At 40.6% G+C, this 19,774-nt stretch overlaps 1 protein-coding gene across 1 annotated transcript in view; it reads right to left on the bottom strand.

The window, feature by feature from the left end:
- The window catches only part of EFHC2 (EF-hand domain containing 2), a 91,800-nt gene that overhangs the window by 28,888 nt on the left and 43,138 nt on the right, over nt 1-19,774 (bottom strand). The window contains exons 5-9 of the mRNA XM_054016483.1: nt 17,917-18,168; nt 16,265-16,375; nt 15,776-15,914; nt 6,622-6,787; nt 5,095-5,237 (exon numbers count right to left, since the gene is read on the bottom strand). Coding sequence (XP_053872458.1) covers nt 5,095-5,237; nt 6,622-6,787; nt 15,776-15,914; nt 16,265-16,375; nt 17,917-18,168 — 811 coding nt within the window. The remainder of the gene's footprint in view (nt 1-5,094; nt 5,238-6,621; nt 6,788-15,775; nt 15,915-16,264; nt 16,376-17,916; nt 18,169-19,774) is intronic.

The following is a 19,774-nucleotide window of genomic DNA, read 5'->3' as shown; positions in this document are numbered from 1 at the left end:
TGTCTTTATAGGGGGCCTTGCCATCAAGTGCTTGTATCTCCTCAACCCTTCGGGCCAGTGTTACTGCCACAGAAAAGCTGTTTTAATAAAAAGTGGAAAGAAAGAACATATGGCCATTGGCTCAAAAGGTGGGGCCATTAGCCCCAATCAGTCCAATATTTAGATCCCGAGGAGGGAGAGGTTCTCTGACTGGGGGGGATATATAAACCTAGCTACCATAGGGTGTGGAAATGTAAAATATCACTGAAGTGGAGGGTGAAAAACTGAGATGGCTGCTAGGTGAACCCTCTGGGAACTCACTGACAGTCCAGAGTCCTTTAAAGATAGAAAGTAGTCCAGTATGTCTGGAATCTGTTCCAGGGATGGAGATAACTGATGCTGCACCCAGATTATGAATCTCTTCCATTTAACAGCATAAGTATGCCTTGTAGAATCTTTTCTACTGCAGATTAGGATGTTTTGTACTTCAGGGTAATAGGATCTTTCCACTCAGGTCAGCTAGCCAGCACCCATGCCCTAAGGTGCAGGGAATGTGGATCCAGATGGAGAATCTCATAGTGCCTGAAATATTACATCTGGCTGGAGAGGCAATTGAATTGGAGGTTGGATGGAGAGATTCTTTAGGCGTAAAGTACCGGAATTGTCCTGGCCATGCTGAAACTATGATCATACTGGCTGCATCTTGCCTGAACGTCCTGAGAACACTCAGGATAAATGCAATGGTGCAGGAGTATAGAACCACTAAGGATCTCAGTGTAGTATGTCAGTCCTTTAGAGAGTGTAAGGCCTCATCTGCTTTAGCACTGAGGAGTTCGCATCCCTTGAATGGGAGATCCTCCATTGTTATTTGAATTTCGTTAGAGATCCCTAAAGAGCAGAGACATGAGGATCCCTTCTAGAAATGAAAAGCAACGAGGAGTCCTTGTGGCCCTTAGAGACTAACAAATGTATTTGGGCTATAACCCACTTCATCAGATGCATGTGTATACCCAAACAAATATGTTAGTCTCTAAGGGACCATGAGGACTCCTCGTTGTTTTTGATGATACAGACTAACACAGCTACCCCTCTGAAACTTATATAAATGAGGTTACCATAGATCTAGAATCTATACCAGCAGCATCACAGGCTGCTTGGAGTGATATGCATAACCACCTCACCTTCAGCAACGAGCAACTTAAATTCTTCCCTACTGTCTTAAAAAAGCCTGCCTACACATTTAGCCATGTAATCCCACTTCAGATAACTGTATTTTGCCAACCAGACTTGGTAGTTAATGACTCATTTGCAGGCTCGATGTCGAGTAATTTTCCTCATCCAAATAAATCTATTATTTGGGTTCCTTGTCTTTTGATGTTGCTTTGTGTTGCCTTCCACGTGATCTCTCTCATTCACCACAAGAACCACCCATGATGCCAGCCGTGTATAAAATTGCTCAATACCCTGGGAAGATACTAGGTGGCAATGATGATCTGAGCTCTTTGATGCTCATACCAAAGAGGCAGGTGTCTGCCAGAGCGATTTAGCTGATTCTAGAAGTCCATCTTTGATGGGCACTACAAGAGATCCAAGTATGGACCTGTGTAGGATATCCAGAAGCTTCTGCGATTTTTCCTGTACTGCTTCAGCTGGAATCTCCAGCGTGTCAGCTATTCTGCATAACAAGTCCTGGAACAACTCATAGCCCTCTAGGGTTGAGGTAAATGACTCAGGGACAACAGTTTCATGCTGGGATGATGAGGACATGTGAAACTGGGTTAGGATGGCTTCTGCTTGGGATTCCTCACCGGGAACCATGAATGTCTGTTCAGCTGGGAGTGGAGCAGATTGGGTTGGTGGAGGTGAAGAAGGGGATCTAATCCTGGATTGGGAGGCAGAGACTGGCCTTCTAGCCTGATGCTTTCCTCTCACAGCCCAATACAGATAAAGGTACTGTTAAGCACAAGACACAAGTGGCCAAGGGAGAGGATACCAGAGAATTCTATCCCTCTTTGAGCTTCTATGTGAGGGTAATAGAAATCAACCCTTGACTCCCTCTCCGTGGTATGCTGCCTGAATATCTAGACCCCGGGGAACAAACTGGGCCAACCTCCCTACTGCCTGCAGAGCCCAAGGAGGAGAATATATAGTCCTCCTGGAGAGGAGGAGCTGTAGCAGCTGGTGTGCTAGGAGCACCTTTAGTCTGTGCCCTGGTTGGTACCACTAACGTACCTGGTACCAGTGTCAGAGCAGCAGTCGGTGCTGGAGGAGGCAGTTCCATCACTGCTAATAGTGGAGAGTCCAGCACTGAAGAGACCAGTAGGTCTTTCAATGCTATATAGGATTTCGATACTAATTATGTTGGTTTCAAAGACAGGTGAGTAGATGGTCATAGTGCCAGGGTTATTAGTATGAGAGACATGAGGACCTCAATGCTGAGAGCTCTGTACTGAGAGATTTAAGCGTTACCAAGGGAGGCACAGTGAACGGTGCCGGACTGGGTGCCTTTTCTTCTGAAGTTCGAGAGGATTTATGGTTCCTTGAGGAAGAGGACAGAGATCTCTTTCCTTTGTGGGTCCAGTGCTCTTTCCTTCCTCTGTACCCTGAGATTTTACCAAACTACAAAGATGGATCTTTAGGAGCAGCTGCTATTATTAATCATGTTTATTTTGAACAGTGACTATCACAATCAGGTCTTGGCCTATGACGGAGGTTCCTAGGTGCTACAGTAATAAATGGGGGGGGGGGGGGAGGGAGGGAGGATAGCTCAATGGTTTGAGCATTAGCCTGCTAAACCCAGGGTTGTGAGTTCAATCCTTGAGGGGGCCACTTACAGATCTGGGGCAAAATCAGTACTTGGTCCTGCTAGTGAAGGCAGGGGGCTGGACTCAATGACCTTTCAAGGTCCCTTTCAGTTCTAGGAGATAGGATATCTCCATATATTTAAAAAAAAATTATTATAAATAAATAAATAAATACGACATTGACGTGTCTAATGGCCAACAAAGAATGGACCCCTCTTTGCAAGACACTGTACAAACCCAGAGTAGTAAGTGGTCCTAGCCCCAAAGAGCTTACAGTCTAAATAGACAAGACAGACAGAGGGTGTGAGGAGTCTCTAACAACAGCAGAGTGAAAAGTGTGATAGCAGCTAACAAACTAATTCCACAAGTTTTTAACTTTTTGTGGTGGTGTTAGGGTGTAGATTTACTTAGGGATTGGTTAAATGGAAAGAAAAGAGAATGGAGAGGGGACACTGAAGGGCAGGGCATGAGGGAGACAGGCTAAGAGGGGCAGGTGTGGAGTGAAGCTGAGGTGAAAAAAATGGGAGGAAGGGAGAGGGGTGTGTTGGAATGAACAGCCAATCAAACACAGGGCAGGGAAAGTCCAGTTAAAACTGTAGAAAATTCTCTGAATGTCCAGAGGTCCCTGTTTTGGCCATTTCTACTCCAGCCAGCTGGAGACTCTGGCCAGCTAGGCCACATGGCAAAGGAAGAGGGGAGGCACCACCTGGGTCCTAGTACGTCCAGAGTAGGGGGAAGTCTCCCCTGCACAGTTCAGGGTTCAAGGAGATGCTGGGGTGAGAGATGGCCCATGAGGCCCCATTTTCTCCCACCCCCAGTGCAGCATTCCCTAGTTTGGCTGCTTCTGCTCCCACTTTGACTTCAGGAGTTAAGGAGACAGCCAGAGCACTTTTAGATAAGTATTAAGAAACTGCTGCTCCAGGTGTCTCGGGGTTTGGAAAGGGATGCACTGACCTCTCCAGGAAGAATATTTTCAGAGGAGATTCTCTACCTCTTTGGGTTCTCATAGAAACTGATTTACACGTGGTACATGATTCTGTTATGTGCACCTCACCCAAACACAGCAAGCATCTAGTGTGCCCATCATTGGAAGGCACTACAGCCTCACAGGAAGAGGAATTTTTGAAGCCTGGAGATTTCTGCTCAGCCATTATGACTGATCTCAGTTCCAGAGCTAACTCACGGGAAAACAAAAAAGTGAATTTCCTTCTAAAAGGAAGAAAGGAATTACTATAAAAAATCTGTAACAATAACACTAACTAACTAACTACTAAGTACCTAACTATCCAGAACTATTTACCTGACAAAGAATAGGCCACATAATGAGCTAAGAAGCTTGGACACTGCAAGTTCCAACCCATACCCAGAGGAAGGGAGAAGGAAATGAAGGGTAGGGTCGCCCTGCCCTTTTGGCCCTCAGAGGCACAGGAATACTCAGGGCGCAGGCATGGTCCCCAAAGAACATTGTTGGCCCAAAGTATCTGGACTTAATTGTATTGGATGCATGCTCACCAACAGTGAAATACATATGGACAAGAACTTGAAGCACAGACCGTTCATCACTAGAAAGCCTGGATGAGCCGTCTCCTGGAATTCAAATCAATGTCACTCTAGCAAGTCACTAGGACAGCTACTGGCACAAGACCAAATTTACCCTTTGAATGCCAATAAACTGTGTCAAGTATCAGGGGGTAGCCTTGTTAGTCTGTATCTACAAAAACAACAAGGAGTCTGGTGGCACCTTAAAGACTAAAATCTGTTAATAAACTGTGTATTGTTTAAGATATTGTTACATATATTAAAATAGATTACAATTATTTTGCTTTTATACTGTGCCTCTATATAATGGAAAACATATACAGTAGCTAGCATAATAATATTGATCCTGCAAAACATAGAACTTACTGTATGATTTCCAATGTGTTAAGTTTTCTATGGGTTTATCTCTATTTACCATCAATGACAACAATACAGTTTCTATACGTTATTTATAACAAAAGCAAGCTCCCCTGGGTAAGGTTTGCAAATAGAATATGTGCCACCATCTTTAGGAGCCAATAACTTTAAATGTTGTGAAGTGTTGTCTTACAACAAATGGTTTCATTCTGAGTATCACAGATTATAAATTAGCACAGCAAACTACTATTAAGGTAAAACAGTAGACCTCAGTCAAGCCTGAAAGAAACAGATGTAGATCTGACTGAATTCAAAAGGATTTGCACAAGCTTCCATTAGGACTGAGTTTGGCCATAGGGTTTAATCAAAGCAGCAGAACTCTTGGAATTACTTCCAGAGGGTTATTATCCCTTACCTGTATTTCGCTGTGGGGTCTCAAACACTGAAATTGTGTCATCACTCAGAAAATAAGAAATAATGAACTGCCGATCCTTGTCAATGGGATTATCAGTAATAAATTTTGCAAGAAAGCGCAGCAGGTTACTTTCGAGGCCTTTTCTATGAGGGTAGAAGAAGTGGAAAGAAATTCAGTACACAGTATGATGAAACTTTTCATTACTTGGAGATGTATTTTGTGAAATAAACAAAATGCATATTCTTGGTCTGGACAAGAAATGGAATGAAGTTCCCTATTTTTTCAAAAATAATTTTCAGATGGGGTTAACAAAGCCAAGCAGGGTCAGCCAGATAGAAAGGAATTATTTTTCCGGGCACAATTGGTTCTCTGATTACAGATTCTGATTACATTTGTATTCAATCTCAATTGCAAATCAGGCTCAAAGTTTATTTCCAGAAATTTCATTGGGGGAAAAAACATTTTTTAGATGTATTAATTTCAAACCTAAATACAAATCAAAATACATGTCAGGACCCGCTCCAGGAAATTTGGCCAATCAGATTCTTTTTCCACGTGGCTATTTTTTAAAATGTGAAAACTGCATGAATTCAACAATAGTAAATCTATTGATTTAGACGTTACTATTTCAAAATGTACCATGGTTATATAAATTATTAAAATTTTAATAAAGTCTTCTAAAAGCATTCTCCTTTTCTGAAGGCTCTACATGTGGGTTAATGGACCTCAGATCTGCAATGCAGCTTTGCTTTTTACTCAGGATTCATAAATCATGGCACTATCTATATAACCCACAATGGAAATAAAAGGTGCTAATGTTTTCATATTGCTATAGTACAACTGTGCATGAAAACCAGCCAACAAAGAAAGGAACTGTCAGGAAATCTCAAGAGAAACAAACGGGGGTTATATCATATTTGTGGATCTTCTGAAATTCTTTTTAGTCGTCTACACTTGGAGCCAGGGGTGTGATTGCCAGCTCAAGTAGATATACTCACACTAACTCTCATCCATCTAGCATGCTACAAATAGTAGTGGAGCAATGGTAACACGGGGAGCAGCAGCAGCAGTACAGGCTAGCCACCCCAAGTATGTACCCATGGGGTCTGGTTGGGTCATAGTTGGGGCAGCTAGCCACAACCACCTCTCACCACTGCATGTATGTACTACCACAGCAACACTACTTTTTTTTAGTATGATAGCTCAATGAGAGCTAGTGCAAGTATGTCTACTAGAGATGGGAATCACATCCTAGCTCCAAGTGTGGACATACCCTCAGAGTCTGATCCAACGCCAAATGAAGTCAACGGCGTCCTTGTATTTATTTTAATGGGAATCAGATTAGACCCTAACTTCACAGAAGACGGTATTTGCCTCGTTCACAGAAATGCCGAATGCAATGTTGCTAACCAAGTCCTAATATACCCGGACACTTAAGTAAGGTAACCTTGACATTTCACTTAGCACCCCTCTCCCCTGCAACCAGGAATTAAAAAAATTAACTGGGATTATCTTTCACTAAAATACCTGTCTTTCTCCATGAATTTCTTGAAATCTTTCTGGGGAGGTTGAGGAAGAAGGCTCAAGCAGGAGCATAGAGAATCCTCTTCAGAACCAAATCCAGTGTACGGTGGAAACTTCTTTTCTATTTTTGAAGGAGGTGGAGCCTTGAATGGAATTGGGGTAAAATCCTCTATAAGAAAATAAGACAGCAAGATTTTTTTTTCAGATCATGCTATTTTATTAAAGATATTGCATTTTCAGTATAGATGTCTATTAATATATTCGTGTAACAAAGCAGAACCTCCCCCTTTAAATCAGGGGTCCCAAACATATGGCCTGCAGAGTTAATTCCATAGGCGCCGACCTCACTGGCAGCCAAGCTCCCCGTCCCCATCCCCAACCCCCCACCTCCCAAGCACGCTGCTTCCCCACTCCTCTGCCTACCTCCCAGCGCTTCCATCTGTTTGGCAGCACTTAGGACTTTCCAGGAGGGAGGGGAGAGGAGCGGGGACATGGCGTGCTCGGGGAGGAGGCAGAGCTGGAGCGGGGATTTGGGGAAGGGGTTGGAATAGGGGCAGGGAAGGGGTGGGAGGAGGTGGGGCAGGGGCAGGGCCTCATGGACTAGATGAGCAGTCTGGGGTACAAAATTCAGCATGTATGATTCTTTGCTGTGAGAAGTTGGGAAAAATGTTTGTTAAAAGTGGCAACGTATTTTGTATGAATAGTTACTTTAAAAAGTTACTGCCATTAAAGCTATGTTGATAGACTGTTCATGTAGATCATCATCAGTGTTACTGACCACATAAGGAATAGTTACCGGTGTTTATATTTTATTAAAACCCTTCTTCGCATTACAGTTTTTAAAAAGTCAATACATTGACTTTTAATAGCATACTATATTACTCTTCATTTTTTTAATTTTTGACTATACTTTTGTATCGTTGTATAAAAAGGTGTCAGTGATGCAGCCCTCGGGCCAAAGCACTAGTCTTCATGTGGCCCTAGTGGTGATTTGAGTTTGAGATCCCTGCTTTAAATCATGCTTGCTTCACTATTTATAGGGTGAAATGCAAGCCTTATTGAAATCAATGGCAAAACTGCTATCATAATTTCGATGGGGCCAGGATTTTGCCCATGCCCTATAATGTTTGGAAGAAATCAGTCAATAGTAAGGGAAATATTATTCCTAAACAGAAAGACCAAATTTTAAAACCACTTTTCAACTCTTATCCCTTGGGATCATTCCACAATTCAAATTCCTTGCTTGTGATATTTTTTGATCTGCTTTTTGTCAATTTCTATGTTTGTATTGGAAGAACTCAAATGTTTATGTCAGTCTTGGCAAGTTGCCAATAAATTCAGTCCTATCCCAAATACATCCACCTTTTCTGAAGCTTTACTTTTATAGTCTTTCCCCTACCCTACTCTTAAATATTGCCTGAGCTCCAGACTCACTCATCAGCACTATTCCACAACTATGATCCCTTTCTCCATATGAACATGACCAATAACCAATCTGTCCTTTCTTCACATATGCTTGTCAACTCAACAAGCTGTTATAAGGTCCACTCTGATCCCTATATCTAGCGAAAATCCTGCTGCCCCAGTGTCAGCTGCTGCTCTGGTGTGCCATAGTTGCTCCCCTGAACCTGTTTTTCCCAGTATTACAACTTGCATCAGCTATTGAGGCTTACAGCCAACAGAAGAACCTAGATAGATACAGTCTTGATGATTATATTCCCTGAAAATAAAGTTTATTAACGTGGAAGCAACACTGATAGATGCTGGAAAATAAAAGTACAACGCACTAGGCAAAGCACCAGCCAGAAGGATGTCACAGCATCCACGGTCCATGAAAGAACTGAGGGCCTCAGAAAGGCAGTGTACAACAATGGCCACAAAGAAGAATGGGTTTTTTTCTTCCCAACCATTGTCTCTTCTACCTGGAGTGGGAGAGATTTAATTCACCATTTTTTCCCTTTTCATCACCAAAACAAAAGTATCCAGTGAAAATGGTGAAATTTACACATAGTTCTATAGGAAGAAAAACTGATTGAATGAATAATGCATTTTTTATCTGAAACATCCCCAACATTATTGTACTGTAGGTTTGGTTTCGGCCCATGTAGAGGAAAAGAGTGAAATTTGGGCCAATCCAAACTTTTCCTGAAGTGCTTTTTCAGTCTACATATCTATTTGAAATAGGGGTTCTCAAACTATGTCGGGACCCCAAAGTGGGTCACAACCCCATTTTAATGGGGTCGCCAGGGCTGGCATTAGATTTTCTGGGGCCAAAGCCAGAGAGCTTCAGCCCTGGGCAATGGAGATCAGGTTACAGGCCCCCTGCCTGGGGCAGTGGGACTCAGGCTTTGGCTTTGGGGAGCTCAGGTGGGCTCAGGCTTTGGTCCCCCCTCCTGGGGTCATGTAGTAATATTTGTTGTCAGAATGGGGTCGCAGCACAATGGAGTTTGAGAACCGGTGATTTAGAACATGCTAATAAACGAAGATCACAGCAACCTACTCTTTTAAATTCAGATTTATCTAAGACAGGTTTGTTGTTGAAAAGTACAGCAAGAATTCAGATGTCAGAATTTCTCCTAAGTAAAGTCCTAAACACAAGAAGCACCTTCTCCATCCTTCCTTCAGCAGTTACCTCTACTGCAACATATCCTGTTGAGAATAAGTTCTTCATGGAAAAGCTAATGCCTCCTCTTGAACCAGTCAAGAGGAGTTTCTATAAAAACAAAGCAGCCAATGTATTTCCCTCAGAAGTTACACATGCCCTTTCCATGATATAGCGCAACTAGTCTGGGAGGGCTCAAATACTAAATCAATAAATAAAAAGAAGTCTCCTGCTAGGAAATTTTCAAATTTTACACCAAAAACCATCACTGTAACAGAGTAGCATCATATAAGTAAACACATGACAAAACAAACATTATTTCTGGCAATACTGATCCTCTAAACAATTTCAATATAGTGCATGAGGAGTTACATGTGCGACTCTAGTTAAAAAACAAACACTGTGTACTTAAGTCTCTGCATACTGAGAAGGGGGGGGAAATCCCTATGAGTTTGTATGTTGAATCACAAGGTGATCACACATGTATTCTCTATTTGAAAAAGATCTATCAGATTTATAATATTGATTATTCTCAACTACGGTAGCTTTAATTTGTGGGGCTTACATAACAAATGGAACACTGATTAAGATCTTTCTTGCACTCCAACAGTGCCACCTAGTGTGTGTCTAGTAGACAAGTCAAAGATAATTGCTCAATTTAGTTTTACTCTCTTGGTACTCAGCATTTGTACATTTGTTTTAATGTGTCAGTCATACCTATAATCAACCATGCTTAATATAGCACTAATAAGTCATTATATCAACAAAATACCATAGCTTTCAATTGCTGTGTATTTAGGTGTCCATTTTTTGTCTTCCCAGGCCCCATTACATAAAGCCAATCTAGATTGGGCTCTGTGTAATTATGTACTATTTATGTGTGGTCTTTAACTTTGACCCTCAGAACCAATTCCTAACAATTTAATGATGTGTTATCCCTGAACTCATATTTTATCTCTATTAAAGTCCTGAAAGTCTGTAACAAAACAGTTAAGCAGAAGTATTTTTTGAACATTTATAAATATGTCTCTTGCTGTAACAATCTGCAGAGTAACCCAATGTTCTTATATGTTCTTCCCAAAAAACATCTTGCAAATCATTAGGGAACAATGCAGAAAATAAAGTAAGTGAAGTTCATTTATTGAAGTCTGAATACTAGTGATATCATAGCAGTATTTTCGGAAGCCTTCTCAATCCATAGCTAACTTTTCACACACAGCACTTGATCTCCCAATGATCTGCTGCACAACATCTATCCATCTCCTCACTGGTCGCCCCCTACTACAATGACCTTCTACCATTCCTGCCAACATTTTAATGTGAATTTACTGTGATATTGAAAGCCGTGGGTAATGAAATCCTATTCATGGACAGGACAGGTACACCATAGGCACTGGCAGTTTTCGCCACAATGCTGCATCAATGCACCTCAATCCTGAAACTGAAGGATCATCTCTATGGGTATGTCTTCACCCCACAGTTAACCTGGGTGATTGGTATCTGGGTCTGAGCACCTGGGTTAGGTGCTCAAGTGTGAGTGCCCCATCTGCAAAGTCCTACCCTATTTAATGTGTTCTCACTGTTTCTGCCTTCGGACATGCATGTCTGGGGGGATGGGAGGGAAGTATATCCCATGCTCCTTTGCTGTAGAATTCATTCCCAGTCAGTTGAGGGAGAATTTGTCTGTCTGGAAGGACTGTGGGAAGGGCATCGGAGGACTACTAGAACATGAGTGATTTTGTCTACATCTTCACTGCAAAGTGGGTGGGTTCTAGCCTAAGTGAAAGTGGGGTCTAACCCATACCTCCAGCTGAGCAATGTAACCTAGCCTGAGCTTAAAGCACCCTCAGACCTGAGTCAGAGGATTTTCTATCTAGATATTAGGGAACTCGGGCTAAAACCCAGGTAAGAGCTGGAGTTATCTGTGTAGTGAAGATATACTCTATGCATGAGAGAGCAGTTCAATCTCCAGAGCAATTCAAGGAGCCTTACTGTGGTGCTGTTTTTTATGATCAGAACACCTGTCCACTGACACCATCAAATTCATTTCACGTAACACACTGAATAGTCACTACATTCTAACCACTTTCAATCACAAAACAAGATCTGAACCAGCAACATAAAGGCGAAAAACTTTATAGCCCATTATTAATCCCCAGAGCCATCCAGTCCCCCTTAAGAATAAAAAAAACCTTGAATATTATATAGTCTTCTCAGTAGCAAAAATGGTGATAAGGACCAGTTCGGTAGCATAGCAAAAGCATTATGCTAGCAAGAAATCAGCTTTCAAATTTGAGATTTCATCTTTTGCTTCCAATTTCAATGGCATTTTAAAAGTACCAGTGAAGGGGTACTTGCAATTCCCTTGGACTGAAAACAGATGACTAGCGCTGGACATAATGCTTGGTTCATGTGTTTGCCAACAACCAACAGGTATAGAAGAGGCCTCCCCTAGTTTCCAACTTTATTTTAGTGAAATGGGATCCTGCTTCACAGTTCACCTACCAAGGAAAACAAGGAGGTAATGCCTCCTTTTCTCCTGCCTTCCAAAAGGAATATTACAAGAGCACCTATTTGTCACATGGTTGGCAGTGCAGCCAAAAATGTGACCCTATGTATTTTGGCTCACAAGAAATCCCTCTTCCCCCTCCACATAATATTTAATTAATAAATAATAGAAAGGTATTTAAGAAAGGACACGTCTTACTCTACTTCTGTGCTGTGATGAGATAAATATAGTTCTCCTCAGAGACATACTCATGAGTAAATTTCCCATTTCATTTGGGTATGCATTGTTTATAATGTATATGTGGCCATTGCTGCATTCAGATCATCCTTCTCTTTCTGTGCAGCTGCATTAGCAAAATTTAGGCAGAATATATCCCACATTAAGGTGTCTTTCCCTTGCATTCAGATCAGTGCTGCATTCATCCATAATAATGTCAGGCTTCCTGCTGAAGGGCATGAGCTATCGTTTACAAAGCCGCTGTCCTTTGAAAAATTTCCCTTTGCTTTCACAAATATTATGCCGAGGAAAACAGGCAGAAACATTGGAAACCTATTGATGAGCATAACCACTGCACTTCAAGAGAAATCTCCTCGTCCTCCTAAAAGGCAATTCTATCAGCATACAACTCCTGCTGAAGCCATATAGTCAAATAAATGCTTGTACAAAGAACAACAGGGGGTAAGATGAGTAACTCAAAATCACAACAGCAACAGTGAGCTCGGTCCGGCAAGGTGCTGAGCATTCTGGTCCCAATTTAACAAAGCCCTTAAGCAAGTGCTTAATCTTTGCCAAGGGCACAGTCCTACTGAAGACAAGTTAAAACTAAGCACCTGCTTATGTGCTTTGCTGGCTCAGGGACAGAGTGCTGAGCACATTGCATGATCAAGCCCAGAGAGTACATGGTATTTCTGCCCGCTCCAAATAAAGTGTGCACAAGCTCCATGGAGGACAAACATACCCTCTTCCTGGGGTCTGAATTTATAGGTAACTCACAAACAACAAAACATAAACCCCAACCTTGAGCTTTCTCCCCCAACCCTACTTGTTCCAAGAGTTACCCACAGGACCTCCTTGTCTCTACCTTTAGTCCCCTCTGACTAAAAGGTCACGCCTTTTTATATCCTGATAGGGAATCCAGGGGGTTAACACGTCACAGTAAATCAGCAGAACTTAGCAGCTTTATGCAAGGTTCTAACCCCCGTTAACAAGGTGGGTCACATCAAGATGCCTGCATTTCTACATAGAATTATAGATCCTACCACCCTATTACACACGATTTATTTTTCTGATGTGTGTGTGGGAAACACTGTGCCATTCTGCCCTCTCATAAACTTGCACAGCTAGCTGAAGTTAATATCCATAAACTAGTACCCGCAGTCAACCAGCCACTATTACACTAAAGAAACAACCTTTGCGGTCGTAATATTTAGCTGTATTACTTGGTGGGCAGATAATGGTTGTGTGTGTTCCACTTACCACACCACCCCAATTACGGAAGCCCCATTCACCATTCCAGTAATCACAGTATGGACATTCTTAATTTTAACAACATGTTCTGACGGGATCTTGTTTAATGCCTGGCATATTTGCACCAGTATTGTTCCAACTGTTTTCTTCTAATGCCAACAAATGAGACAAGAAGCAGTATTCAATATGTGTAGTTAGCTTTAATAAAGGCTTCTACCGTAATATTAGGCCAACCTCCAGAGAAATAAAATGGTGGCCTTCCTCCTTCTGATGTTTTTCAGCCATTCATTGTTGTCATTCTATAGCGCTACAGTAACTCATTCCACCAAGGAGTTAATTGGACTTTGGTCCAAACTCTGTGTTCCATCTGGTCATGAGTCTGGGTCACAAACACGTCTACCCAGATATCTTGTTTCACATGTCAGAAAAGGGCTGTAGCAGTACTTTTCTCACCACTTTTGAGCAGTCCATATACTCACTAGTTTCTATTCACTGGATAACTAAAATCGATGGTAGGATAAACTGCTCTTCCAAGAAGACACCCATACTAAAAACAGCTCTGATTCTGACTGGGGAATTCTGGGATCGCTAAACTAAATCCCATACTCCCAGAATGTTTTGCCATCTTGGAGAAAATGCTGATTGTTTTCCAAAATTCAGTCCTCCGGTTTGCAATTCTTGAGGCACTATGGGATACCTGCTGTAATGATCCAAACTGCACAGATTCTGTATAGTAGAGATCATTAAGTGTAGATTTGCCAGCATTTGTTGTGAGGATGCACTGAATCATCTCAAACACCTAAACTCAGCAACAGTTTTCAGAAAATAGATCTGACATCTTTACAAAATGCATTGTGATGAGAAGAATATGAATCATAGAATCATAGACTTTAAGGTCAGAAGGGACCATTATGATAATCTAGTCCGACCTCCTGCACAACGCAGGCCACAGAATCTCACCCACTCACTCCTGTAACAAACTCTTAACCTATATCTGAGCCACTGAAGTCCTCAAATCATGGTTTAAAGACTTCAAGGTGCAAAGAATCCTCCAGCACATGACCTGTGCCCCACGCTACAGAGGAAGGCAAAAAAAACCCAGGGCCTCTGCCAATCTGCCCTGGGGGAAAATTCCTTCCTGACCCCAAATATGGCGATCAGCTAAACCCTGAGCATGTGGGCAAGACTCACCAGCCAGACACCCAGGAAAGAATTCTCTGTAGTAACTCAGATCCCACCCCATCTAACATCCCATCACAAGCCATTGGGCATATTTACCGCTAATAATCAAAGATCAATTAATTGCCAAAATTAGGCTATCCCATCATACCATCCCCCTCCATAAACTTATCAAGCTTAGTCTTGAAGCCAATGTACACACATGTTCAGATGTACATTCTTGTTCAAACTCTGACTGAAGGTAGGGATATCGGAATAGGGAGGTGGAAGAATCAACAGCCTTTATGTAGGATCATTTTATTGTCCTGGTTTTGAAATAAAAACAGTCAAGAGCACAACATGCAAATCTGGGTTGGTTTTAAATAGATCACGATAGATGACCCATGTTCAAGAAAGATGAATTCAAACAGGCACAGGTGTAGAAAAGGGTTACTAGGATGATGAGGGGAATGGAGCCCTACCTTACAAGAGGAGGCTAAAAGAGCTTGGCTTGTTTAGCAAAACAAAGGCTGGCACGGGATATAATTGCTCTCCCTCAATACAGGGAGGGTGAAGAGATATTTAAGCTATGGGACAATGTTGGCACAAGAATAAATTGGTATAAATTGACCATGAATAAATTTAGGTGGGAAATTTGAAGAAGGTTTCTAACCATCAGAGGGGTGAGGATCTGGAACAGCCTCCCAACAGGAACTGTAGAGGCAAACAAACTAATTAGCTTTAAGATAATTTATGAAGTAGGACTGTATGACAGGGTTGCCTGCACTGAGAGAGGACTGGGCTAGGCACCTCTGGACATCTCTTACAGTTCATGCCTTATGTTCCTAAAATCTCACACTTCAGGGGCTTCTGGTGGGTCTCACTCATATGCTCAGGGTCTAACTGACCACCATATCCAAGGATGGGAAGCAATATTCCCACAAGTCAAATGGGCACAGATATTGGGCATTTTTTGCCTTCTTCTGCAGCATGGATCACAGGACACTTGCTAGGAACATCTGGGTATATCTTACTAAATCAATTCCCTGCCATTGCACTGGTGCACTTCAGTCCTGTTCACTGACTTTGGCACACAATAGTTCAGTTTCCTGAAGACTGTAACACTAACACTTTGGTCTAATTCTGGTTGTTGGGCTTGGTCTGGATGTGGTTGGGTGGTGTTTAGTGGTCTGTGATGTGCAGGAGGTCAGACGGGTGGTCCTTTCTGGCCTTAACTCTATAACAACTCCACTGGGACCCCTGCAAAACTACTATTTTGCTGTTAGCTACTTAAAGCAGATTATATATTGCTCCAGGTTTCTAATTCAAATAAATAAAAGTGTTTCTATTAATAGAGAATAACCTTTTAAAAATTCAAAGTTTAAAAGCAGGCACAGAAAAGGATAAATATAGCTACTTACTGATTCCATACTTTGTCATATAATATTCTTTAGTAAATTCATCACAGTCACAGAGTTTTACCCTCCTTCCCCAAACATTGATCACTGCCCCTATTGTCAGGTCAGAGTCTTTGTAAAATTCCTGATGCACAGTTCCTGTCTAATAAAAGAAAAAAAGATTTAAGAAGCACCTCTATGGAACTTTCTAAAAAAACAAACAAACAAAAAAAACACCACTGTTGAAATTTTACATAAATATTTGATCTTTAACAAAAAAACCTCCATATTTCACATTTTAGATGTTTTTACTCCCACTCCAAGCTAAAGCTTTTTCTAACCATTTTCACAAACACTGCATATTAAATTTCAACACTGCTCATTTAAGCAGTTCTACAGTGACATCAACATTCTTACAAATAACCTTCTTTGTTTTAAATAAGCAGGATGTTAGAAATGATAAAACAACATCTAATTACATTAGATGGCCTGAGGTATTCAAAAATATCTGACCTTACGATTGTCCAGAATGTAACGGCCTTTATTTCCTACTAAGCCTCCAAACACATTGAGAACTGTGCGATCTGTGATTGCACCAAGCTGATACAGCCCTGCTGGAGCATACTGCAAGGAAAAAGAACAGACGCTTAAGAACAGAGACTTCAGTTACCAAACAAAACCAGTAGTTGTATGAGACAATTTTTATGTGACTGTTTTTGTGTGAACATTTTTAGTGACCATATTGAGGTGTGCTAATGTTACTGACCTCCAAAGCCACTCTGCTGTTCAAACTATACATTCAGAGTCCTACTGTGCACCCAAGGGCACAGTCTCTTTCTCTGAAGCAAATGGAAAGCAAAGGTTGGCACAACTAAAGTATTGCATATCTTATTATTATTGCTGGTAGTTATTATATTATTGTAGCATGTAAAAGCTGCAAACGGGATTGGGGCCCCATTGTGTTGGGTTCTGTACAAATACAGAAAAGAGCTAATCAGCCTGTTCTATTGTGATGAATGTTCCTATAGGAGGTTTTTAATTTATACTAGTAATTTATTCTAGTTATAACCAAAAAAAAATACAAAACATTTTTAGATGAAGAATCAACTAGATGTGCGTATAACTAAAACAGATCTCATTATCTTTAATGTAACCCCAGTCCCTCCTGTATACCATCCCCATTTTGGGTAATCCTTTGCTGCCCCTTTCTCTAACTTCCATTGACTTCAGAGAGAAATAGACCCTTGAATCCCAATCCTTCAATGAGCAGTGCATGGGTACAGGGTCTGCTAAGTCAGAGCTCATTGCAAGATCAGGGTCCCAGACTGTTGGCTCTTTAAGGCAGGGATCTGTTTATTTTTTAACTTGGCCTGTAAACACCTATGGCTTACAAAATTAAATATTATAACAAATATTAAAAGCAAAGGAGGGGGGAAATAATTCATCACTGCATTACTCCAGACTTATAATGGTTCAAGTCTATCACCAGTATAAAAATGGAATGACACAAAAACATTGTATTCAAACTCTAAAACGGTAAATAAGTTATGGAGGACTAAACTAATTAGTAGACCCTCTCTAAGGTCCTGATCTAATATCCATTGAAGTTAGTGGAATGACTCCCATTGACTTCAACTGGCTTTGGATTAAGTTAAAGCAATGATACTGTAGCTGCTAGCAACAATTTACATTGCTGAATCTTGAAACTGGACTTTTTTTTTAAGGACTTAGGAAAAAATCATGGCCCAATTCTGAATGCACATCAGTTTTATGATGGTGTAACTCCACTAATTTCAATGGACTTATACTGATTTACACTGGTGTGCTGGAGTAAAACTATTAAACTTAAATTTCTGCATTGGTATAAAATTATAAGGAAAAGGAAATTGTAGAATACAAACCTATTACTTCACCCATCTGAATTTTCTCTCTTCTTGATTAAGTATAGCATGCCCAAGCCTAATTATTTTTGTATAATTTTTGTACCTATTGTGTGATCAAATACGTAGGCAAGAAAAAAAATCCCATAATTGTGATTATTCTCAGTCATTTTGATAATATACTATAATTATCATTATACTCCTAATACAGGCACTTCAAAATAATGCATTTAAGCTGTTAGTTGGCAAAAGAACTTAAAATATGCTGTATTTTTTATTCTTCACCTTTGGTAGCTTCTTCCTATTGAGGAAAAGTGGAACAGCATCGCGGCCTGAGTTTACTGGTATCACTTCTTTTATTTCAATAGTATCATCAGCCAAAAAATAGTGCAGAATAAGTTCTCGTGGGTCCCCAAATGTGGATTCTGTATCATCCCACATACAGTAAAAACGTAAAACGTGTCCATCGTGCTCCAGAAACTGTCTCAGAGTGTCAAAGCGCTCATAAGGGCGCAAGGGCTTCATACTATCTGCTATCTGAAGATCAAGGAGAAATGAAAGAGAGTTTTAAAATTACATGTTCTCAAGTGCAGAAAAAAACAGGGTAAAGACATGTTCTCAGATTAGTTTTAAGGGTTTCAAATTATGTAATTTAGCTACAGTAAATCAAACACAACATAGCCAAAGCACTATTTGAAAAAAGAAGATACTCTCGGTATATTTTTGAAAAGATCAATTATTTTAGACTTTTAAATCCTTGTTTCTCTTGCTATAAACAGTCCTTCAGATCAAAAAATTGTCAAGTTTTTAATGATAAGATATTAATAACCTGTGCAACACAAGTTTCAACAAATTATGTCTGGTACCTATATGGCTACATTTCATGATAAAAATCACCTTCTGATTTCTTTGAAGATATTTTATATCAGTAATTAACTATTGTGGAAGAAAGGTTAAACTAAAAAAATTTTTTACAGGATTTAACAGATAATGATTTGGTTATATGGAACCTTGAGCTACAAAGTGATCTATGTGGTTTACACTTATTGAATGGGGTATATTCCCTTCTTGGCATGCACTCATTTGTATAAATAGGAATTACACATATGCTTCAAAATGAAAATATATCCCATTTAGTATAAGATCTGAAAAGCAGCAGTTTCCAGTCATAGGAAGCTGCAGGATGGAGAAGTATTGCATTATATCTTACCCTGGGCTAAAGTTTTAGGCCCCAATTTAGGACAGCTTTTATATATGTTTAACTTTAAACACATGCTTAATGCTGTCCTGAATACGTATGCTTTGCTTAATTGAGAACTTGCACTGTCCAAAGAGGATGAAAGATGGCAGAATGGTGATTTTAACTGGCAAAAAATATGTAAAATTGTTGCTGAAAAAAAGCATAGGATGCAGTCAAAGAGATGATATAAACCAAGGTGTTTGAAATTAAAAAATAACTGTTGATTTGGAGTTTTCAAGGCTTCTGCGGAGCTTACATAATTGTTTTAGAAACAGACTAAACTTGATCAATCGAGACAAATTTTTGATGGTTTACATGTGGACGCATCCTTTGACCTTTATAGCACTTAGATGGGACAACTTTTGGATATTTTCTTCTCCTTAAGGGGAACTTAAAAACTTTCTAGAATGTGATCCTAAGCTTTGCACATCCATGTCACAACCAACCAGCACCAGCATTTCCATCATAGCCACCACCCTCCCCCAATGTTGGAATGCAGGGATTTACCATCACACAATTTGGCATTCTTTTCCCTAGACCTCCAAGGTGCTGTGAGCAGACTAAACAAGAAGAGGGAACTAGGCAAAATCACTTTTTCCATGGCGGTGTCTGAGCAACTGCAGAGATGTGAATCTAACGTTCCTACTGCACCTTGTTTGTGTAGCATTTTCCACCCCCACCTTATTCCTCCTGCTTCTCTCTCATCTTTCTCTTTTTGCCATGTGCTTATTTAGAGCTTGGTTTAGCCAACCAAGAGAGGCTTCACCTTGTTCAAAGTGGTCCTGAGCAGCCCAATCATAGTAAAATAAAAGATTTGTCTTCCACTGACTAGTCACAGAAAAATAAGAGCCACAAAACCGGCTGGAATTTGCACTACAGCTGTGTGTATGATTTTCCAGTAGT

This window comes from Malaclemys terrapin, chromosome 1 (assembly GCF_027887155.1).
Source record: "Malaclemys terrapin pileata isolate rMalTer1 chromosome 1, rMalTer1.hap1, whole genome shotgun sequence".
NCBI lineage: Eukaryota > Metazoa > Chordata > Testudines > Emydidae > Malaclemys > Malaclemys terrapin.
This window is presented reverse-complemented; position numbering and strand designations above follow the sequence as displayed.